A 25,394-nucleotide genomic window follows, 5' to 3' on the forward strand; every position below is an offset into this window, starting at 1 on the left:
AAAACTATTGCAGAAACAACACTGTTGTTTTCTTTCCCCGTTATGTGTCTACTAAATCTAAGTTTCTTGGCTTCACATTTTGTTCTCTATACTCACTTTGAAATGAAAGTCATTAAAAGAGATATTGTTCAATCCAAGTTTTGTAGGATGGAGCTGACTCCGCTGAAGCTATTACAGCATTTATCGTGGCAAAAAAAATCTTTTACCAAAACAGGACAGGAAAACTCACATTTCCAAAACTTGCACTTTTTACATTAAGTTCAAATGGAAAGTTTTCCACCCTCCCTATGTTCCAAAGTAACCAGGATCCACTATGTAGTTCTTAGACTACCTGTGGCTTTGGTATGTAGATTACTCGTTGAGGTAAACAGCAGTTAAGCTTTTGGTTTTGACAAGTCTTAGAATTTTTCACCATCTCCTTAATAGCTCCTGTCTACCAGCTCCTCCCGTTGCCCCCCTGCCTGAACAGGAAGCCTAAATATAACTTGTACCGGAGGCCTGCACCAGACATTACAGAGTCTGCTTCAAGGACAAAACACCTGCTGCCATTTCCCACTTCAGACCTTCAGCATCCATCTAGAACATCCACAATCCATCCCCATTCTTTTATCAAAATACATGCTTGCTAACTACAAACAATTATTACCGTGGGAAAATAACAAATGCAAAAAAGAAACATGTACTGGTCCAAACAGGATTTCCATTTTCCATGTGATATTTTACTATATTCTTCTTCCCTGATGCTTCATAATCCACAGCTCCTTGTGTTCTCTAACACCTGTTGCCTTATACCTCACAAAACATCCTTCTAGTTGATCATGTGATTTCAGTGGCTGTGACTCCCAGAACAAAGTAATAATCATCAAATTAACACAAGTACAAAAAACAATTGAGCGCAGCACATTTGTAAGTTTAAAAATATAAACGTTTACCTCAATTGTAATACTACTGGCAGCTGCATTCCAATTTTCCAGCAAAATGGTCGAAGCTGGTTAGCAAAGCAGAAATGAACTGCAACTTTATCAATAAATTGATAAATTGTCACTGAAGCATGTACTGCTAAAGAGAGCCCAGGTTTCTAAATTCCAAGCCAACTTAACTTGAAAATTTCAAGTTCACTCTCATAGTTTAGAAGCAGAACAAACCATGTCCGAACCACATGTTCAAATTTTTATAAAAATTAAGGTTTAACATTTATTTTACATCTAGCTTTCCACATCCATGTGGGGACAAGGAATCAGAATGTACATAACTATAAGCAGTGCAAAAGTGGTGCCAGTGAGAAGTCACAGATGCACAATAAAGTGATAGTACAAGACTAGAGAAAATGAAGCTATGGATGTTAAGAATGGAGACCAAAAAGATTAAACAAGGAAAAATATGAAGGAAGAGGGGAGGAAAGTCAGATGTTTAATAATGCCCTTGTTGCTGAAAGATAAACTAATGGCACAAGACAATGTTTCTTGTAGAACAAAAATCCAATAGCAATGAGTCTTTATTCACGTTTAGTCACCTGACATGAAGAAAGTGTCTGTTGCATTAAAATAGTCATCAATGTAAATGGCAGCATGGCTGAACAAGTCCTTTTCAATGGTAACGAACATCCCACATAGTAAAGTCACTTCAACACAGCCTCATGACAATTCCCACATCAAAACAGTACTTTATTTTATAATTTTTTTTTGCCTCATCATTACCCCCACATTAAGATCTTTCAGTTGTCAAGTGTACAAGGTGAAGAAAAAGGTTCTCAGTCAGCAAACACAGGTGCATCAGGAATTATCTCCACAATACACCACTTCAGATCTGCTGGGTCCCAAGTCCATCCTTGAACACTGGGCTCCCAGCACCAAGTGCAGCCCCCTACTACGGCTACACAACTATGTTAGCTTATTAATTCTGCATCCACCAGGCCGAGCAATGTGCCAACCTGCAACAGACTGAGCATTAGAACTGAAAATGGCAGAAAAGTCACTCTATTGAACTTTACATCATTATTTGATGTTAAACAATGAGGCAAATGCCAACAGTATATACAAAAACCAGCTTTGCTTTTACAAAAGATTTTGTTTCCCATATTGATTAATCCAGGCAGCTAGCTCATTGGTTTATGCAACTTTATTGAAGAAAATAAATCAATTACTAGTAGAGCTATTAGTTGATCACTCATCCATTGACAACTTGCATCATTTATTCAGTGCTATATTAAACAGTGTTTTGGAAGACAGATTAACTAATAGCTCCAAGCCTCCTAACAAAATTTAAATGAATTACAAAAATGTTCTTAAACCCTATTTTGGAATACAAGGGATGTTTGACTTCCAATTTCCATTCTCTGTAAAACAAGAACTGGTCATTCCTTTATTGACATGCATAAGATACATCACATTTTCTGTTCTGCTGATGCTATAGATTCAGTACCAATTCTCCAGACACATCAGTTATGAGCAAAAGTATATAATAAAACCTCAGTTCCCTAACACTGGAAGGTTTGGAACACAATGGATGTTGCTACAGCAATGTTACTTCTTAGATGGGAGAAAACTGAACACCCATCTCCCCTCCCCCCTTCAGGTGGTATCTTCAGTATCTGTTAGAGCAGTGAGGAATGTTTGTTTGTTTTTAATCTCATAACCAAGTTAGAATGAAGACATTGGCCACATAATACACATGCTCCATTAAAAAAAAAAATCTGAATCTTGGGCAATTGTTCTTGTGTAACTACTTTACAGATTCTAAAAGCAGTTATTGTCCAAAGCTGGAAGAACTAAAGTCTTCTCAGATGAGCATGTGCATGAATGGAAGGAGGTAAACAAAAAAATAAAAAAGATGAGGTCTGATAGGGGAGCAGCCGGATAAGAAAATCAAAAAAGGAACAGTAATTTAAAGTTTATTCCAGCTATAATGCAGGTTATTCTGACTTTAAGGTAGCATCACATGGCATACTTCTGAGTCCATTCCCGAGATATTCTGTTGTACCTGCAAACAAAACCAGGAACTGAATTAACATCAGCATGAAAATGACAATATCCTTAACAGTTTATGATTAAGTATGATTTTATTCCCATCTCCCTACTGTCTTTACACTGCGAGAAGTCTCTTTCTGTACCAAGACATACTTGAACTCAAAAATGTGAACAATTCCCTCCCTAGACCACTTAGGATATTCTCTGGTTTTTAGGAACTTTAAATTCAAGACAAGCAAATTTGCTAGAAGTCTGTTATTAAAAAATGACTGAAAGAAAAGGAACAGAGACTACCTGGGATAGAAGAAACAAGGTGAGTATTTTATTTGAATATTTTTCTTAGGTTAAGATTACAGTATATCACATGCCATAAGTAAAGATTATTTGGTTAATATCATCACTGGGTACAAAATGTCAAATTTCCCATTTTAAAGAAAAACAACACTAAACATTTCATTGCACTGAATACTCTTTCCACATGAATATACTCAATATTCATACTCAATATATGCTCAAAATTTTAAAAGGACATTAAAAGACTATTTGAAGTACACTACTTCCACAGGAACTGAGCTAACAATTAGTTAACACTTAACTCCATGCTTGTCAGTAAGAAGTTAATAATTAACTATACAAGCAGAACACAATCCCCATACATTTCCTAGTTTATATGTGAAAGACAGACTGCTGATTAAAAATAATTGAAATTTGGATTGTCAGAATTCACTCCTGTCTATATATGAGGTCTTGCTACAGGGCATCACTTTGAACCAAATTCTGACAAAATCTGGGTAAATACTTACCAGAACAAGTTGACAACCTGGCTCAGAACTCAGTAATTACTTCATACTAACTTTTTTTTTTTTGGCCATGCAAGAGTAGTATCTGTGAGAAATAGTGACTAGCCAATACATTACACACTAACCACAGATCAAGCTGTTAAATTTCCAGGTTCAGTAACTGGTGCATCCATTATCTGTTAGTTAATCCAGTGCCTCAGAGCATGCAGCACCCAAGTGCTGACAAATTTCCATTTTGTTAAATGCACTGTAATTTGCAAATATTCTTACCCTACAGCATAGCGTATTTCTCTGTCCACTCTCTTGCTAACCTATTGTACCTAATTGGACAAATATATTTAGCATTAATATATATAAACCTCCCCAAATCTGCTTCATATAATTCTATCTGTGCAAAATGTTAAAGATACCTAAGGAAAATAAAGCCATTGAAACAGAGATGGGGAAAAAGTTCTGCTGCCCATTTTCAAGGGACGAACCAAAATTAAAGGCCAAGCTGCTGCTGAATGAAGGCATCAAAACAACAAAAAGCTCTCTTTTCTTCATTATTAAGATCTAACTAGATTTATGCATGGTAATGAAAAAGATAGGCAATATATATACTGTAAAATACTTCCACGCATGTGAGAAAAAGATGTCTCCTTCACCCACAACTTCAAAGATGCTCAGCTCCTTTGTTTTTAAATTATGCACTACTCACTTCTTTGACACAAAAGTTTTCTCCATCTCAGATCTTCACAAAAGGCTCACTGAACACAACTGCTGTCTGACAATGCACTCCTACAAAGTCTGCTAAAATACTAGTCTTGTGCAATTCTGTACTTACTTGTCTCTGTCTGTTTTATAGATACGTGCAATCTCTGGCACTAGTGGGTCATCTGGATTTGGATCACATAACAGTGAACAAATGGATAAGAGAACTGTAAAAAAAAAAAGCATTCTCAATAGGGAAAAAGGAATGACAGACTCAAGAAACAATGGAGCACAGATCTTTACATGAGCAAAATGACATCACAGGAGAGAACCTAAAAACTATTTTCCTGATAAACAGCCAAAATAAATTCATAACTCACTCTTAAGTAAAAAAAGCCCAGACTAACTTAAAGGTTTTTAAGAACTATTTGCTTCCTATTTCCCAATACTTACAGTTGGCAGTATGTACACGAGAACAGTGCTGTTGTGCCCTGCACTATGATGTAACATAGCAGCCAACAAAAGCACATTATGTACTCTGATGAACAACATACCCATGGTTCTTAACACTACAACTAGAAAATCTTCAAATTTAAGTTTTTTAATCAGATTGTATTCTTTATTTGTTGTACATAAGGTAAGAATATCCTGGTCTGCACTGAAAAAACTACACATATGTTGTAAACTCAGGGTAAGACTGCTGTAGGCAGCTATGAGGACTTCATCCTCCACTCTCACAGAAGCTTTAGAAGAAAATAGCGAAGCATTAAAATGTAGGGAATCCACATTCAAATCACAAACTGACTGTTTGGACAGACAGGAAAATTACAGGTTTTATAGACAAAAGGACACTTTGATGGATCTTTTGAAGCCACAGTGACCAGTGGCTTTGAGGCAAAACAGTTTGATCATCATGAAAATACTTGAGAATTATCTGTTATTTACTGTAGTAAAATGAGGAAAGCCACAAATCTTCTCTTGCAACACAACATCAATTTATCATGAAGTAGGATCAGCAAACTTCATGAAGTAATGTAATGCAATGCCAGTGTACCATGGCAGAAAGCAGTAAGTATCAATAACAGATTTATTCATCTACCACAGATATGCCAATAAAACTATGCATGTAATTCCCGACAGAATGAAAAAAATATTCAAATCTCATTATTAAAAACTGACTTTAAATTAATCTTTCATTTAATATGCACATGTGTATCTACATGGGCAGCTCCAAACAAGCAGTTTCTCAGCCTTAGCTCGAACACCCCACCACAGACTTATTCCAATCCAAATACTGGCATATTCCTCTGGGCCCAAGCTGGCAAACTCTGCTAAGAATACTGAAGCAAGTAAGTGGCCAGACAAGGCCTTAAACAGCCACACAGGAGAAAGTGTTAGGACAAAAACCAATATCCATTAAAAATGCAGTATCATCAAACTGGCAAAACATAGGCTTGAATGACGAATGGAAGGAAAGTTAAGGGAAATCAAAGAGATGGGCAAGAACTTAACACAATCAAAGCTAAAAGCACAGTATTCAACACAAGATGGAAACATTTCTCCCTCACTAAAGTTACCTTTAGAAATAGTTAAAGCAGGAGACCACTGTGATCTTAGAATATCAAGACAAATGCTGCCATTACTGTTAATATTTGGATGATAGATTCTTGTTGTAAATGCAACCTGCAACAAAAAACAAAGAAACAAAGAGTGCATTTCAATGGTCTATGACAATGACTGCACCCATTCTTCTCAGTCAAGCTATTAGTCAATTCAATTTACTCTAAAAGCAGTATTAAGCAGATTAAGCAGTTAAACTGCATCAAATTCAGGAAAAGGCACTCAAGCCACAAGCTCTGAGTCTCCCACTGCCAGGCACTATATCAAACAGAGAGAGGGCAAGTATGAATGTTTTAATCCCAGCTGCCTTTGATGAAGACACTCAACAGGAGTGCCTAAACCACAGTAACACTGCTAAGTCACAGAGCTAAGGAACTTTGAACATTGCAGTCACTCCAAGGGTACACCTTCGTATTGACTGATAATTGGAAGACAAAGCTAGTGGCTGATGAAGCTACCAAAAAAGAGCATATTTTGCAATTACTGCCAAACTCTTGACAAATAACACTCTCAGTTGATTTTAGGCACTCAGCAAGCTAATCCCTACCCATAGTGTCACATTCCTACAGACCAATCCAAACAGCTACACTAATACTCGACAGTCCTCTCAGGAAGAATTCTATTATACTAACACAAAGCTAATGAAAAGTTTTCCTATCGATTGAGAAAACCAGAAATGAACCCAAATATTTCAAGACATTCAGAATTCACACACATGGATTTGCTCATGAAGAATATGTTAACACACCCATTCCTGTAGTAGTCAGAACAGGACCCAGACATCTAATATATCATAAGAATGTCTGAAAGAAGTGAGAACTTGACAATACTACAATACAGAGCCTCCAATTTCTGTCCTGTACTCAGTTCTTTAAAAAGCACTGATTTCACAAACGAGACAGCAATACTTACCTTAGGTGGTTTGAATGGGTAGTCTGTGGGAAAGTGAATTGTCAAGAAGAATACACCACCCTGATATGGACTGTCGTTCTGTCAAAGCAAACAAATAATTCTCCTATTATCATCTTTAGGACTAAATACCACTGAAGATCTTGTTTTTATATAAATAAAAGCAGAGGAAATTTGTTTAAACAACCAAAATGTTTAATCCACCAATACAAGTGAGACACAATTAAAATTCCATTCTTGCTTCCTAAGGTAAGTAATACAGAACACATACACCTCACTTTCCATGTGGACCTCTTCAAGCTAATGCATCATAAAACCCAGCTGCTCTGACAATCCACTCAAGACTACTTGGCAAAAGCATTCAAATATTTCTGAGATAGCTTCAAGGAGTAATGTTAACAGTGGGGGTCCCATCAGATTCAAAAACCTCCAGTTCTGTGTTTGGAGCTTATTTGTTGGGACCACCCAAGTTTAGAGTGGCCATGGACTCCCATTCCCTCCTAAATTCTGTCCTTAGCTTCAGCCCTGCAGAAAACCTACGAATGCACAGCTAAATCTTTGTTCCTTGAAAAAAAAACAAACCAAAAAGATCTCAACAAAAAAACCCAACCACCCATCCTACCAGCACCACTAAACAGACACAGAATAATAATTCTTGAATCATAATTCAAGTGAATTTTTCTACTCTTTCTGTATTAGAAATTCACTGTAATCTAGTATGAGAGAGTATTTTACATTTCCCTGATCCAAGGAAAGAATTACTGGGATAATTCATTCAGGTCAACTACAAGCAGTAAAGTAACACATGGAAATAAAAAAAAATTATAGTAAGCAGAAGAAAAAACTGAAGTGACTAAATAGGGATTGTATAAGTTAGTAGTTACAAGAAGAAAGACGCAAAAAGTTTTACTCTTTTAAAACTAAATTTCTGAAATAGAGCTAACAATTTCATTGTTTAACCTGAAGAATATTTTGCTTTTACTTCTGGACTCAGGGCTAGGTAAAATTAATTTGAGGCATACACAGTACACATCTGCATTATTTGTAAACTGAATTCTCACATTAATTGCAAAAACATTTCACCAGTGTAAGGAAATAACTACATATTACTTAGTAGTTAAATACCAGAAAATGAAAATCTGTGACACAAGATAGGGGACTCAAACCCTCAACATATAGGTTATACTCTATCCTGTCACTGATGAAACCTAGTGATCAAGACACAACCTCTTGTATTTGGTCAACAGGTAACATATGAGGCCTTCAGAAGCCAAAAAATACCAACTCTTTTACTGGACATATTCTGGGGATACATTTTATCAATTACAGAAATTCCTCCTTAGAATGTGTTAAACCAATGTAAGCTCTCATACACCTATCCAGGAAAATCACAATATCCTATTGCAGAGGTGAAACACCAGATGATTGGTTCTAAAATCCCCATCTGTTATTAAAGGCAGCACCAGAGCAGCACTGGAACTACAAACACCACACTCCTGACACACTTCTGTCAGGATACTGCCCAATCTGGAAACAGGAATGCAGACCTTCTGACACCACAAAAACCACAAGGGGAAAAAAGGAGCTGTATATTATTAAATCAGAAGGGAAAACTAAAAATAATAATCCCAATTTAAGTTCAACCAATGCTTAATACCGCATGACCATGCAGCCACATAGAATCATCATACCCAGTTGTAGTGCACAAAACTCCTTGCCACTTAAGCATGAATACAACTATTGAACAATTCTATCTTTTTGAGGTACCTAGTTACAATCAATATGGACCAAGTACTTTGGGATGAAGAGACATTTTTCCAGTCCAGCAAACCTCTCTAATAGCCATCTCCTAATAACACACTTGTAGCTGTATGTAAAGCCAGGGTCATTCAGCATCACTGATATTTAATTCCTACTTTGTAGCCTTACCAAAGGCTTGTCTTCACAAGTTACAGAAGGTTTTGTCTTTTACATACAGATAACCAGCCTGAAAACTCCAGATGTGAAATACTTCCAGCTTGTTTTCAACAAAAGCAAACATTTGGTTTCCTTAATGAAGAGAAAGTCACATTCAGGTTTCAGATGCTTACTGAACATTTAACACTGACTTTTTTCCTCCAGTCATAACTGAAACCTCACATTTCAGTGTTTTCTTCCGCCTTCTATTCCTTCAAGCATTACAACACCATACCAAATGAGGATTCCTTTTTAAGACCCACACAAAAAACACCCCAACTAATTCCTGACATTAGTACCAGCTCCTAGTACAAAGTTCATGCTAGATGAAACTTCAGAAAAAGTTAAATGCAAACAAAGTTTCTAGATATTAAGTGATAATACCTAACATTGCTCTAGAGATTATTTCAGCTGAAATACATGTCCTCATAAAAACATTGCAACAACAAAGTAACCGGTGCGTTTTTTCCCCTCCCTCATTTTCCTTTACTGTAATGAGCACCTCTAGAACTTAAGTTGGTTAAGGGGAATTAACAAAAGTAAACCAAAAACCCCCCAGTTTTCTCCTCAGTAAGAACTACTCATTTAACATTACATCACAAGAATTAGGATACTTACAGGTCCCATAATTGTGGCTTGCCAATGAAACACTACAAAAGAAAAACTCCACATTATTATCTAGGCATGATATGCTTTGAGTCAGCAAAGCAAAACATAAAACTTGAAGTTACTTACTGTCATCTCCAACGGGACCTGCTGAACACTGTGCTGGAGGATCACGGGCTAAGTCACTAAGTTCCTTTAAGAAAACAAACAAACATAGTAATTTTCACTTCATGTCTAGCAAAAACCTTTAACAGTTTTTTCGTGTACAATGTGCAATTAACAACTCTAAGAACCACTAGATCAGTTGCAAAAATGTCTATAATAGACAAAGGAGCACCAAAACCAGCTATGAAAGTGAACAGCTACAATGACTCTGCTTTTCCAAATACATGCACGTCACTACTGTGAAAACACTCCTGCTGAAGAACGAAGCAGCACACAAAGCCTTAAGCTGGCAAAGTCTAACCACTTCTTGATCGAGATTTACAAGGACTCAGTCTTAGCTAGAAAAGCCTGAAGCGGAAGGAGAGAAAATTGTTGATGAGTCTTCATGAAACAGGAAGCATTCTGTATGTAACATCTGACATTAGAACTAAGAACAGCAAGAAAAAAAACCCACAGAAACTTGGTTTCACTTTACCCACCACCTGCAGCAGAGATGTACCTTCCAAATATCAAAACAGACAGGAAAATTCAAGAGGCTGACAAGTGCTGTAATCAGCAAAAGTATCTGTGTTTTTTGTTTTAATCTTTACAATTAAGACAATTACACCTTTAAAATTAAAAATTACTGAGCTGCAGAAACAGTTCTCTCCCTCCCCCATTACAGAGGAAACAGAAACTTTAGATGGAGGATTCCTTGTGCAGTAACAATACTGCTGTGATGAAACAAAGAAGCTCTGCATTAAATTGTTTTAATGCTCCACAAGTCATTTGTTTGGACAGCGTCTTAAAATTAAATTTACACTTTCAGTTAAAGCATGTAGTAACCACCTCCTTTCTCCCCTGCTCTCCCTTGACTCAAAAAAGAGCATCAAGAACTTCTATAAATAAATCTGCACTTGTCAAGGTATCTAGAAGTCTTGAGAAAAAGCAAAATATTCAGCCCCTCTTTCATACATTAACAGTTTCACACAAGTTTTTTTTTCCCTGCAAGTCTATACAAGCCATTAAACCAAGAACTTTGTAAGACACTTAAGAAAGCCAGGCATACCTATTATGCTGGAAACTTACGCATATTTGGACCAGACAGCTAACTCTTGCCTGGGAAGACCCTGATGTATATCCTTTAAGTTTCACAAATTCTGCACTTCATAAAAATTTACTAAGTATAAGCCAACACAAACCCAACTTATGTTTCTTGTAACATAAACACCTTGTTCTTTGGTAAGATGATAGCTCCTGCAAACACAGAAATAACAACACCACTTCAACATGTGCAAGTCCATACGCTAAAAAAAACCCCAATCACAAACAAACAACACCCCCCACCAAACAACAAAACCACACCACCCAAAGCCCACACCAATCCCCTTCCCTCGAAACACCACAAGCATTTAGTACCGGATCTCCCCTCCCTACATGTGTTAATTCTGATGAATATTCCAATTAATAAAATTTCCATTTTTCACTGGCATCAGACTGTTTCACAAAATGAAACCACATCAGTTTTGATAAGCAACAGCACAATGAAGTTAGTAGTACAGTCCATTTCATTGTTGCTGTTTGTAGAAGTGTGGGCAACAGCTCTTTCCAGATCGTCACAGTAAATGCATTTAGAATGCTTTTTGCTACATTCTCCAGATATCACTGGGGGGGGCCTTGTGATAGACTGATTTCTGCCATTTAGTATCACTTATTAGGTCCATATGTTGTTCATTACCCTCCAGAAAAATTTGCTAGATTTATGTTATCCATGTAAAGGCAAACAATAAATGTAGACAAAACTTCTGAAAGAAAGGTTTTTTAAATTTTCAGGGCATTTTTTTTCTATTTAACAAATACATCACGTTTTATTAATCAGGCTTATTTCTCATCAAAATGTATTTTCCAGTTCTAAGAATGATCAATCATTTCCAAAATCTGAGAGGAAGAAAGATATCATGTCCGTTGAAGTAAGCTGTAGCAACAGAATAAGCAGAAAGACACAAACGTTATTATTTTAATGCAGTTGTAAAGCTGTTATATGATTGATAGTGGAAGGACATTTAGGTCCTTGAGGTTTTTTTTAAACTATCACAGGGACTAAGAACTATGAAAAGGCTCTTCATACTATTTATGAAATTATAAAATTGCGTAGCACTAAGACAAAGATGAGAAAAGATCAGCATAAAGTGGACTGTCATAGATATATGCATTAGACTAAAGAGCTCTTCAAAAGGTACTAGTATCTTCAGAGAAACAAGTATTCAGTACTCAAGATAAAAATAGGTATTCTACCACAGCAGGAAAATTAGTAATTCAACCAGGAAAACTGTAGATGTAAGACACACATTAAATTTAGTAAGTTCCAGTGAAACGTTTGTGCAAAAACCCCTTTGGTAATACTAAAAATAATTTAAAAGCTGAAACAAATGAGATTCAATATTCCAGACTCCAGTAATTTCAAAATTTATGTCTACACAGAGTTACTCCTTTTAACTGCTTGAACTGTTTGAGACAACAAAGTAGCAGTGACCTTCATTAACGAAAGGACTAAAGTTTCATCTGGTCTAAACCACTTCAGAAAAAAAAAAAAACCCTAATTGTGCTAATCAAAGCAGTTCAATATACAGATAATTTTGGGAACTAATGATACACCAGTTGGCATTTCATCCACAGAGGAAGTAATTCACCCACTAAATTTGGGGGTAAAAAAGCTGAGGTGGCACATGCTCTTGTATTTGCTTCCCTGGGGTACTATGGTCACAAAAGCTTGTAGTAAAGTGATTTGCTTCAGCAGAGTGTGTGAAGGGCTGTGGACAAACTTGGGCAAAAATGAAGCAAACCCTGGTTCACAGTAACACCAGACTTACTTCATCTCCCTGTTAAGTGAGTGATACTTCACATCTACACAAGGAGGGGTGGCTTTTTGCAACAAGGGAGTGGAAAGTTCTCAGTAACTTTAAAAAGCACCTCCTTCTGAAAGCTACAACTCTACTGAATCCAACAGGCAAACTGGAATAACTGGAAACTGAACAAGCAGAGGCACGTGGGCTGTGAGGTCTGGAGTGCAGCTAAAGCATTTTGTTCAAGGAAAGGAAGGAGCTTTTGTAAATCTTCCCACTGAGCAATATAAATACAAACCTACTTACCTTCTCAGCTTAGCAATCAGGAATAACGATTCCATAACAAATAAATATTTAATATGTAATATTTCTACATATAAGGGCTTCCTGCTTCTCATACTCCTCCTACTGCCATACCTACTTCTCCAACTTTGCTTCTTTTTGTTAACATGGTTTCAATAGTGCTTTCCCTTTCTTAAGGGGTATTAAGCTATATCCCAAATTTTCTTTAAAATCCCCAAAGTAGAATCCACATTTTCCTGGAATCGGTTGTTACAGTTTTTCACTTTAGAGGTGGCTTAAAAGAAAAACCAAAACAAAACTCCCAAGCAGCAAATATGAAAGACTTTACAAAGAAACAATAAACCAAATTTGGTGAGGAGTGACATGCTATGCACCTATCGGAAAGGATTAGTCTTGAGTTACAACCATGACCAGCAGTCTCTGTCACTGCCAGAGGTTTCCGGTGCAGCTCCAGCATGTCACCATTTCTGTGTCCCAGTTTCCAAATATAAAGTTGTGATAGTTCCTACCTCTCCACAAGGATGATTAGTCACTGAGCATTTTACAGATCAGAGCACTGTTAAAAGAGTAAGCACCAATGCTGCTGTTAAGAGGACAACAGGAATGTAACACAGACAAGGAGCAATACATGCACAATGCTGCAACAGAGTTTTGGAGAACAGAGAGAAATAGAGCAGCAGAACCCATCACTGCAACAAACAGATCTGCTCTAATACAAATTCAGCACCATTGTCTTCTGCCAGTTTCACATTAAGTTTCTAGCAAGATTCAGTTTCAATGGTGAAACAGCCCCATTTTTTATCTCCTCACATCTCTTTCACTAAATGTTTATCAGAAAGCTAACAAAAAAACCCAAACCAGTACTTTCAAGAAAAAAAAAGCTTATAGAAAAGCTAACTAACTAACTGCTTGTTTTGCAGCAATATAATCATAACTAACAAAGAAAATATGGCTTGAGCTTCAAGGGAGGATTCAAAACTTTGACATGTGAGTGCAAATGCAGGACTATGATCCTATAATAAAACCAGAAGTATCTTTTCTTTTCTTGACAGAAAAGCTGCTAAAAAAAATCCCTCAAACAACTCCCCTCCACCAGCTATTTAAAAGATTACAGAAGCCATTTAAAGAATGAAGAAACTTTAAAGAATGACAAAGGATATCTCATCCAAATATGCATGAGCCAAAACCCAGAAGTTTTCAGGTCCCAGAAAATTCTGTAAGAAATGACAGCTTGGTGCCTACCAAGCTGCCTTCTTGCAAGGTACCAAATAATGCAGCATCTGCACCAGCTTCTTTTCTTCCCATTTGTCAGATTCCATACTCCCTGTGGCACTACTACACTTTTTTAGTTAACGCTGGAAATAGCCAGGCCTTACTTTTAATGATAGTAACAGCTGACTTGAACACAGAGTGACAGAAGATCACTCCCGCCACAATGACTGAGGATTGTCTTCCACAGGCCTTAACTCACCGTTACATTTAATACTGATTTGTAACACACGTTTTTGTTAAAATCACATACTGAAGCTTTCTGACTTGTAGTCAAGAAAGCACTGACGGATTAATATGCTTTACATTTCCAGAAAGTAACTTGGAGGGCATGAAAGGTGATACGCAGTTAAATCAGAAGTTAAAAAAAAAACAAACAAATCAACAACCCACAAACACAACCCCCTCCCCCCAAAACCAGTCCAACCAAAAAAGGACAAAGAGAAAAAAGAACACTTGGGCCAATCAAAAAATCAACATTTATTAACTTGACTGCTTGTCTAATGATGTGTCAAACAGGATATTTCAAACTCTAGGCAACCAAAAATTCAGCACTGCATTAGTCTTACTCATTAGCCCACAGCTGAAAACAGCTTTAAAAAAGAAGGAAGGATTGGAAGCAGCTATAAAGGGAGGGGAAGAACACTTAAGCCTGTTTGAAGATTAAGAAGTGTCAAGCAGCAAAGAACTACTGCCTCATCCCACACACCTGCATTTGAAACATTCGTTTCAGCACAGAAATTAATTACACCTGGAAGCAGAAAGTAAGTTTGAAAGGACACTGAATGCGGATTTCTAAACTGAGTAAGAAACCAATGGTATAACAGACACAAAACAAATGTAACCAGCAGAAAACTATCAGTTTCAAACAAGCTGGCCTTTTGGCTAACAATAAATAGATAAAAGCAATGTGAAATGGCAGTGCAAGATACAGAAAGATGTAGGTTCCTTTTGATTAAAAAAGGACATTAGAGCAACTCTGCAGAGGAAACACATGAAAAGCAGTCTGAGAAAACAGCAAAGACAAAGAGCACAGAACGGTTTTTAAGAAATCCAAAACATAACTAGGAATCTAACAGTTGTGATTCTCCCTATTTTGACTATTCTGCTTCTATTTTTCATGGTTCTCCCTTCAGTCCTTAGTACTGGATTTTTCAGCCTACACCCCACATACTGTTTGTACAATGTCTAACCATGCTACCTTCGTGGTATAATTAAAGACAAACATAGAAATATTCATGTTTTAAGCCTTGCACTCAAGGAAGGAAATGCCAGACTGCTGTGCCATTGTAATTAAGTCACTCGGTGTACTTGGACTGTGACACAAACTACTCAGGTGACTACCTACTATCTCTTCAAAGAACCTACTTTTCAGTACACAAGCCATTTGTGAATGAGAGTATTGTCTAGAGCTGTTCTCATCTGTTCTGAAATCTGGAAGGTGTACAATGCAGGTAATGGTTTTTGGGAAATTTCAGAGTCACTGAAACTAAAATGGCTCTCTATTTATTCCAGTGTTTTGCAGAGCAGTTGGACAGATCCAACTGGAAAAGGAATACAGTTACAGACTTTGCTTTCATGGTCACTCCCTAAAGGCTTTCAGAACAAACTTTAAAAAGAGGTGGCAACTACATACCTGTAGAGCTGTGCTTTGAATTCCAAAGTATGGTTTGTTTCGCCTAAAGTAACCAAAACCACAGAAGCTGTCTTACTCAAGATGAAGAAAATCTGACTGCTTTACACACATAAATTCTGAGGTATCATAACAATTACCATACCCTGAAAACAGCAGAGCTTATTAAAACACACCTATGCTCAGTGCAGAATGAGGACTGTGTACACTGACTAAAGTACATTGGAGGGGAAAGTGTGAAACAAAGCACTGGTTAACTACTGAGCCATTCAGTGATAGTTGGGTATTTTAATTCTGCCATTTCCAAGCTTTTGAATATTGGACACTGAAACTTAGCATGCTGTTCCCTTGGGAGTTTTTTCCTGCAAGAACCACAGTGATCTTCGGTTCTGTAGCCCAGGACTACAATGCAGCCCTCTGAGAAGAGGGTAACTAGTATAAACAGGCCACACGAGAAACACCAAGATGCACCTTGCTAAATGAAACAGAATGACTAGGAAACAAAGGGACAGATGAAATTCAGTACAGACAAATGTAAACTGATGCAGTTGGAAAGAAGTTTATACTCAAAGTAAGGTGCTCTGATCTGACGGCTACCTCTCAGAAATGCAATTTGGGCATTTCTGAGACACATTTTCACACAAATGCTGGCTTAATATTCCTTAGATGCTGCAGTTTGGCAGCATTATGCAAGAGCTTCCCAACATGCTGCCCTTCAGCTTTTCGAGGGCACAGTAACTTAGAGCAGAACCTCAGCCACCAGCATTTGACACATAACCAGAAGCAGCATCTGTACACCCTGCGCTCCATATGACAGAAGACTCTCAGGAGTTTGCCAAGACTACACAAACAACAACTTTGGAGACTGGCAGTGTACAGGACAAGTGTTTGTAGAAATGAAGAGTGGCCTCAATGGGGCACAACATCAGTCAGTCTGCACTTTCTGAAAAGCTACAAGAATTCTCCATGTTCTCAAAAAAGCAAGGGCAGTGTAACAGAAAGTTATCGAATCAATATTCTAACAAGTAACACCGTGTCTGTAATCATGGTGAATTCACTGTTTAGAGGTAGCCTCCTATATTATTCTGAAATTTATTAAGTAACCTAACAAACTCTGAAAATCAGGTCTCCTTTTAAAAAACTGATTTGACTTTCACCAATCTGTATTTTGTATGAATACAAAGATGTATGTGAAAGTTATTACAATATACCACAGGGCTATATTCTATGGACACAACTATGTCCATAGATTGTGGGATCCTATGTGGGATTGACTACACTGCCTTAGCAACGGCGTACAATTACCCCATCGTCAAAACAAAACTATCTGGAGTACAACTGCTCTTACAGCTGAATTCCACCTCAGCTGTCTAGAGAATAGTGACGTACAGAAGGATCTTAAAAAATAAATGAGGGAAAAGTTTTTTTAAAAAAAAAGTTTAAAAGCATCCTTATGAACAGACTGCATCCTGAAGTTGGGGAGTGGAAGGGGGTCTTTGCTCATGTGGCAAATTGTAATTCAGGAGATCCTCCTATATTATTCAAGGCAAAAACTCATTAAAACTAAGGCTAAAAGGAAAAAACAAACTTTGCATTTATTTGATTTAAGAGAATTTTCTGGCATTAATACTCAAATAGGCCAACAAAGGTTGAGAAGTACTGCAGTGCACTTATTTGTATTTATTAGAAACTTAGAAGAGCTCACGGAGGTGATGAGCACCTGGCCAACCTAACTCTATCTTACAGAGAACTGAGCATTTAACACAATCTTCATGCCTTCCCATCAGAAAGACCTAAAGCACTTCAGCATCTGCACTCAGTTCAGCTTGCACTTCAGCATCTCCTGGTGTCCAGATGCTTGTGGAAAGGTTTAAATGTTGGTCACCTTCTTTTTCTACTGGGTCATAACATTTGCAAAGCAGTTCACAATCCTCCCAATCTTGCTGTCTCAAGACCAGAATAAAAACCCATCACAATTTCACTGGAAAAAACTGCAAGAGATCTTGAAGATGTCTAGTGTATCATACGTCTCAAAGGGAAGAGGTTCAGAACAAATGCTTCCTTTACACAAAAATTTAATACAGAAGTTTACTGTTGGTAAAAATCCCCCTACCTATTTAGCTTTCAGTCCTCAATCCTGCAATGTTCTGTCTTCCAGTATTAAACCATGTCTACATCCAAGTGTTTTACAAAGAGTTGCCAAAGGCATAAACAACAATTTAAACTTGTGAATATAATTTTAACTATTTTTTTTTGCAAAGCTTCCCCAACAAAACTACAAATTTAATCAGATCAGTGCCCTGTAGAAGACCAGTGAAGAGAAACTGGTTTAGTCAGTTTTTTTTTTTTTAAATCTCCTGCATTTTCCATTTGGAGTTTGAGGCATTAAATGTATATTCCAAAGTTTACAAAACTGTCAAGCACATGCAACTCAACAGAATTTAAGACTCTCTTCTGATAAAACCAACTTGACAAAAAGCAACCACATATAAAAATGCACTACTGACTGCAGTTATATATATATATATATATATATATATATATATACACACACATTCACACTGCTGCTTTCCTTTCTTAATTTTTTTCTGCATGTTCTACTGTCAGGTTACTACATCAAATCAATCACAGGAAAGAATGTCTGTAACTCAGCCTTTCCAATGTAAGCTTTAGCATCGACAAAAGTCAGCTTATTCTGAGAGATCAGACCTAATGCTGAAGTGCAGACTTCAAGTTCCCATCTGCCAGCTCTGATGCCCAGGGGAGGGACCTACACAAGAACACAGGGCAGAGAGTTAAAGTGGCAAAACCTTCCTATTTAGAACAGAAAAATTTATCAGGGATAATGTATCAATGCCCTAATCTGAATGACACAAAAGCTCAACTCTTTCCCATTTCTCCTTACCAGCTGTCACTTGACATCTCAGAGAACGGCAAGAAGCTCCATCCTCTCTGTCCTCCAACAGTTCAACCCAGTGGACGCAAAGAACACATCCACGGGTAGGGGACAACACCAGGCTGGAACTGGCCTCCACAGGAAGATGCCTTTAGCAAGAAGCAGTTCACTGCTCAGTATCCAACAGCTGCCGCTTACAGCTGTTTACATCCTTCTCCACTCCCCATGAGCTCAGAGAAAAGCCTCAGAACTGGTTACAGACTGGGCAGGAAGTTGAAGGGAGCTCGCTCTGTGGAGTTCCACACCAGGCCTTCTGTAGAAGAAACTCACACTAGGAATAACAGCAAAAGCATGGATTTGTTTTCAAAACCAGATCTCTAAAAGCTGGAATGATCATAAACATCATAAGAGCTGGCCAACCTTTTTATTCTGTATAGATTATCCCACCTAAATCCTTGATATACTGGAGGACTCTTTTTAAAGTATGCAAGAAGTACACATCTAATGGAATATTGATCTCTGAAGTTCTGTGAATCACTTAAGTGAGATAACAATCCCCATTCTCTTCCCACTCCAATGCACACATTTAAAGTTCTGTGCTGACTGGGAACTTGTTTCACAAGGACCGTGTTCAATTAACAAGAGAAATCTTTAAGTTACTGCAGTCCAAACTTTCCAGCTAAGGAAACATCAGTTTTCCTCTCCCATAAAAATAACCATGTGGTTCTTAAACCACATCCAATACTTTATTAATAAATGCTGGTCTTCAAAACAGAGTACCAAACATACCCAATTAAGAAACATTATTTTCATTTTAACGATATCAATTTCATAGTAGAAATGTCACTTCTATTCGGATAAGCTAAACCTTGAACAGAATTTATGTGATGACAACTTTCATCTAATGCTAAATATTTTATTCTGACTTTTAAACAACATTTAAGTTCTTGAACACTAGGGCTTCCCAAACTCTATTGCTGCAATATCATGATTTAAAAACCAAGCACTACCTTCTGGTTCAATGTGACCCCTTCTAACCACTGAGTGTGATAGTTGCGCTGAATTACCTACTTAAGACAGGGCTTAGTCTAGCCCAGGATATTCACAATAGTTAAGGTGAAATTACAGCAAAAAAAGGTAATTTGATACATAGGGTTTAAAGCATTAAAGGTTTAAAACAACTAAGTTTACATCAACTGAATTTCATTAGCTAGCTCGTCCTGACTTTCCGAGCCCCTAAACACACAAAATCACACTTATTTCTAGACATTCATTCAAAGCATGAGTTCAATCACGTAACTTCAAGTTATTCAACTATTTTGAAAAAGCCCAGCAAACAAAATCCAAGACTGCCCCCAAAAGTGTTGTGGGTTTCATTCAGAGAAGAAAACATAATTCCAACCAGCTTTACATAGATTTAAAAAAAAAAATTCAAACCAAGTTCAAAAGAAAAAAGCAACAGTTTAAAAATAAAGTAATAAGCAGGCTTTGTAACTCTTCAACTTCAGTTAACTAATGCAGATTTCCATGCAGTCCTCACTGATGCACATTACACCCAATCTCTGAAAAATACTAATTTCCAGGGTTAGCAGCATTTCTTACTACAAGCATCTGGAGAAGGGGGGGTTAAAGCTGCAATTAATTATACATCTAGGAGCAGTGCTGGAGGCTATAGCCTGAGGGAAATAGTTATTCAGTCTCCACTCCACCACTGTCAATGGAAGCCTTCTATCTGTACCTAAGTAGCAATAAATGGTTTTGCCACCTTCAGCCTTTAGCTTGCAGGATGCCAACTCCACTTAAGATTTTCTAATAAACTATTCCAAATTAATGATGCTGGCTTGTGCTATGCTTAATCAAACGGCCATAAAACACAGCAGGCACAAGCTTTCTTAAGGATTACACAGATGAGACATTTCATGCATACATCTCCTGTATTAATTCTATTTTTAGCCTATCAAGATCACTTAGGCCACTTATATGACCTCACTTTAATGGATGCACATAGCAGTGATAAAATGGATGCGTATCAATGATGTCACATTTCCAAGTTTTCCAAATTTTATGCACTCCTGATTCCCTGCTCCTACATAAATGCTTCCCTGCTACCGGATCATCATCATTTGAATCGGAAGCTCCAGCATGCTGCAGCAATTACAGGATGTGTTTTTAGCAGGCACCATTGACACTTCAGACCAAGACAATGTGCCACAGCATGTAGCAAGCATTTAGATACAAGCTCATAAATCACCATGAATGTCTTGACAATTCTGAGGAAAAAAAAAAAAACAGGGAAAAATTTCATCCTCAGGAAAGAAAACAATTTTAAGATGCAGGTTCACATTATTCCATGGTAAAAGAAATTGCTTGTTTTAATAAAACAACTGCAAAGCGAGCCATATCAAAGAGTTTTGCCAACCGAATGCAAGCTGCACTCAGAGCAGATGGCACCGATGCCATGACAAGCTCCAGCATAACAAGAATCTTTCTGGAATTGGCTGTGTACCTGACAACTACTTCAGTTTGGGGAGCACTTTATACAGGGTGCTCTAGAAGCTGACAAACCAACACATAAATACTCCTTTACTTTCACTTTCAAATCAGAAGTAGAATTTGCCAGTTATGTCTTAAGAGTGGTTGTATTCTGAGTGTGTAACAGACTTCAGATTAAAGGTAGGCACACTAACAGAGTCTCAAAGGCTAGTTTACCCAGTATAACAAAGAATGTTATTTTGCTTGATACATCAAGTCCACAAAGAGGGAGTCAGCCAAACAGACTGAAAACACCTTCACTGGTATATTCAGGTTGTCATCTGCTGCAGAAGACAATCAATTCTAGTCCTGACAAGTAATAACAAACTAAATCAGCTACGTGTCATCAGAGTGTTCTGAGGTCCTGGTTTCTCTTTAACCTGTTCTCATCTACTGCCAACAACATACTGCAAGGAAGCAGAGAGTTCCAAGGTCTGATCTGTGATCTTACAACTGGAAGACAGGGAATCCCAGCTTACGAGTGACAATGCCATTCTTTCTGGGCTTTACTGGTTGACAGGATTAAAACTACATTCACAACCATTTTGTTACAGAACTGGCCCTGCTATTTTTTTATGTCAGCATCAACCCCAGTACACATTCATACTGGAAACCAGTACTGGAAAGAAAGCAATCTGCAAAAAATGGTTTCAGTCTAAAAATAAAGTTCACCTTCCAAACTTGCAAATACAAAAATAAAAACTGCAAACTCTGTGTGAATTTGGGAGTGTATCTTGTAGTGTGGTGTGATTAAATTGATTAGAAAAACCCAAACAAACACACACACACAAAAGAAAAAAAAGGCAAAAAGAAAAAACGCTAACTCAACTATCTTCCCAATCCTGAACTCTTGCACTGGGTAAAGGAAGGACCTTGCTACTACACAGTGCAATAGTGTAAGGACCAATATAGGAAAAGAGACTGTACACAACAGGCCAAAACCTTGAAGTCAGAGAGATGACTTACTGGTTCCAGAGTCACGCTGAATAGTTTTCAGGTTCTGACCACCAGATTACTACCTAAGTGGGGGTTTGTCTTAGTTTACGTTTGACAATAAATTCTTACCTGCAGCCCCTGAACGTGTTTCATAAGCATGAGTTGATGACAAAGCATACCAGGGAGTATCCTAGTTGTGTTTCAACTCAAGTGATATCATCCACTTATACAGGGAACAAGTTCTGATGGCAGATTCAAAAGGAATTGTTTTGAAATTCTTGCCAGAGCATAGCCATAATTCAAAGACAATCCATCCAGCTAGCTATCCAGAACGGATTGAAAATTTTCGAGGCTAATAGTACTATCCATTCACAAAAAACATTATAAAAAACGGTCCTTTTGTATAAAATATGACAAGCACTGCGTGAAATTAAAGCGAGACTAACAGGCAGCATGAAGTTTACACACTGTCTACAAAAGGTGTTTTGTGCACCGAAATTCACCGGTTTCAGGACACGCTGACGTTCTGCCATCTTGGCAGGCTATGAGATGACCAAGAAACTCCTCTGAGCTCTTGAAACACGTAAATGCTCCACGTAGCTCGCGTAGGAAGGAGCACAGACCAACAGCGACTTCCCGGTAACGCCGCTGCGCTCCCATCGCGTTTTGCCATTACATCCTAGCAATTCTCAAACCTGCCGAGAAAAACTAAACCTACCCAGGCGCAACCTCACGCCGGGAGCCTTCTTACCCTGGAAGAGCTTTAATAAAAAACAACCAACACCACAAAACAAACAAACAAACAAACCAGCCAAAAAAAAAAAAAGAACTACCAAAACCAAACCAACAAACTTTCATCACCTCGGCATTTTTTCCGAGTTAGCCGCCGCGAAGTTGCTCCACCCGGCTCCGATTGTGCAACGGGGGGGAGGCGGCGGCGCGCAGCGCGCTCCCGTCGGGCGCGAGGGGAAGCGATTCCCAGAGGGGCGATGGATCCCCGGGGGTCCAGAGGGCCCCGGGGCGGCGGAGAGAGGCGACCGCGGGGCGACGGCGGCACCGCGGCGGCTGCTCCGTGTGGCCGTGCCTCCTTATTGCGGAACGCGAAGGATCCCGGAAAGGGCCCGGGCCAGGCGGACCCGCCGCCATCTTACAATGCGGGAGAGAAGTTGCACAGCAGAGGGGAGAACCCGGCCGAGGGGCCCAGCTGCTGCCCCGGGGAGCGCCGCCATCGCGCCGAAACCCTCCGGCACACACGGGCCGGGGCCATTCGGGCCGGCTTCGGCGGAAGGGCAGCGGCAGCGACACCAGGCTGCGCTGACATCCGAGCGGCCCCGGGACCTGCCTCTCCCCAACCCCCCCCCCAGGCCCCCGCCCTCAGAAAGGGGCCAGGGCCGAGCTCCGAGCTCAGGCCCGGAGAGAGCGGCCTCGCCACCCCAGCCGGGCCGCGGCCCCGCCGGAAGGAGCCTCCGCTTCCCAGCCTCTCCAGCCTCCGCCTCTCCCCCCGCGCCCGTCTCCTCCAGGGGCGGGGGGGAGGGCGATGGGAGAAGGGGAAGAAAAAACACCCAAAAAATAACAATAAAAAGAAGGGCGAAGCAATGAAGGGGGAGGGGGGGAGAGGCGGAGGAGGAGGAGCTGCAGCGCTCACTCACCTTGTTGATGCGTTTCAGCGCCATTGTGTGTGTGCGAGTGCCGGGCCCGTCTACGCGCCGCGGTGACTCCGCGCTCCGCTCGGGGGGCCGGGAGGGAGGAGGAGGAGGAGGAGAAGGAGGAGGAGGAGGAGGAGGAGGAGAAGAACGGGGAGGAAGGCGGAGAGGGGGGAGGGGGCAGCCGCTCTTCTTCCTCCGGAAACAGCCGGGGGGGCGCCCGACCGGCCGGCCGCCCGGAGTCCTGCCTGCCTGCGGGCAGCGGGGCCGTGAGGCTGCCGGGGGAGCGCTCTGCCCGCCGCCGCCCGTCACGGCCGGGAGAAGGTGCGAGGTGCGGGGAGAGCCGAGAGGCGCCGCCCGCCCGGGGGAGAGCGAGAGAGGAAGGGCGAGAGAGCCCCGCGCTGCCGCCGCCGCTGGCCAGGCCCGGACGCCGCGGGAGGGTGGGAGGCGGGGCTGGGCCCGGCACGCCGCCGCCAACGGCTCCCGGGGGCGGAGCCGAGGGGCGGGGACAAGGGGAACGGGCGGGGCAGGGGAAGGAAGGTTCTGGGGCTGTCCGGGGGCGCCGCCGCTTCGGGGCTGCTGTGCGGCTCTTCCTGCTGGTGGCTGCTGAGGGTCGCGGCAGGCTCCGGAGCTCGGCGGCCTCCGGGACTCGGCGGCGGGCGCGCACCGCTGACAGCGGGTCCCGCCCCGCCTGCCTCCCCGCGAAATGGCGGCAGCGGCCGGATCTAGGCCTGCCCGCTGACGCGGCGGCGCGGTGTTCCTCCGCGCTCAGCTGTCTGTCAGCGCCGCGGAGGGGTCACCGCCCTCCATCGGCCGTGGGCACCCCGCCCGCTCGGGCACCCGAGTGGCAGGAGCGCGGCTCGGGCGTCCTGGTGTCTGGGAAGAAGCAGCGCTCCCACGGCCGTCGCGGGAGCGAGCGCCTGGGCACGGAGGAGGGCGGGAGCCCCAAAGCGATGGGGTTTGCACCGTTCGCCGCCGTGCGAGTGACGAAGCTAAAGCTTTGCTCTTGCCCAGGAAGAGCGCAGGCCTGGTGTGAGAGTACTGGGCCTGGACACTTCCTTTTAGTAGCATATGAGCACACACGAGGATACCAAACCAAGTGTCTCAGTATAGGGGAAAAACATCACCAAAGGGAAGATATGGTGACGTGGACTGTCAGTACAAGGGCTTGATGCATCAAAGAGAATCCTATAATCATCAAGGTTGGAAGAGACCTTTAAAATCATCAAGTCCAGCCATCACGTGGCATTGCCACTGTTACTACTAAACAGTATCACCCAGTGCCAGTCCCAGACACCTCTTAAGCGTCTCCAGGAATGGTGACTCTACTACCTTACTGGGCATACTATTCCAATGCCTGACCACCTGAACAGTGAAAACAATTATTCTAATATCTAATTTGAAGCTACCTTGTCTCCCCTTAATGCCATTTCCTCTAGTCTGCTCCCAGCAGGCAGTCTAGATGAGACTGACCCCCACCTCACTACAACCTCCTTTTAGGTAGTTGTAGAGAGAGGTGAAGAATAATTATTTAATTTACAGTGATACCATCTGTGACGCTTCCAGCTCCTTGGAGGCTTTTTATTTTGTGCAGCATGGGCCAACAGATCATTCTCGGCCAGGTGCTTTTTTTCTTACAGTAATA

At 40.4% G+C, this 25,394-nt stretch overlaps 1 protein-coding gene across 1 annotated transcript; it reads right to left on the reverse strand.

Moving 5' to 3' along the window:
- Positions 1-1,477: 1,477 nt before the first annotated feature.
- Positions 1,478-24,511, reverse strand: UBE2D3 (ubiquitin conjugating enzyme E2 D3; the record flags this gene model as incomplete). The annotated part of the gene is made up of 7 exons (XM_069014866.1): positions 1,478-2,979; positions 4,593-4,686; positions 6,037-6,142; positions 6,992-7,069; positions 9,563-9,594; positions 9,680-9,743; positions 23,756-24,511. Coding segments are annotated over 7 exons (1,176 nt in total), but the record flags the coding sequence as incomplete, so codon positions are not given.
- Positions 24,512-25,394: the final 883 nt, after the last annotated feature.

The sequence above is a fragment of the Aphelocoma coerulescens genome, chromosome 4 (assembly GCF_041296385.1).
Source record: "Aphelocoma coerulescens isolate FSJ_1873_10779 chromosome 4, UR_Acoe_1.0, whole genome shotgun sequence".
NCBI classification, from domain to species: domain Eukaryota; kingdom Metazoa; phylum Chordata; class Aves; order Passeriformes; family Corvidae; genus Aphelocoma; species Aphelocoma coerulescens.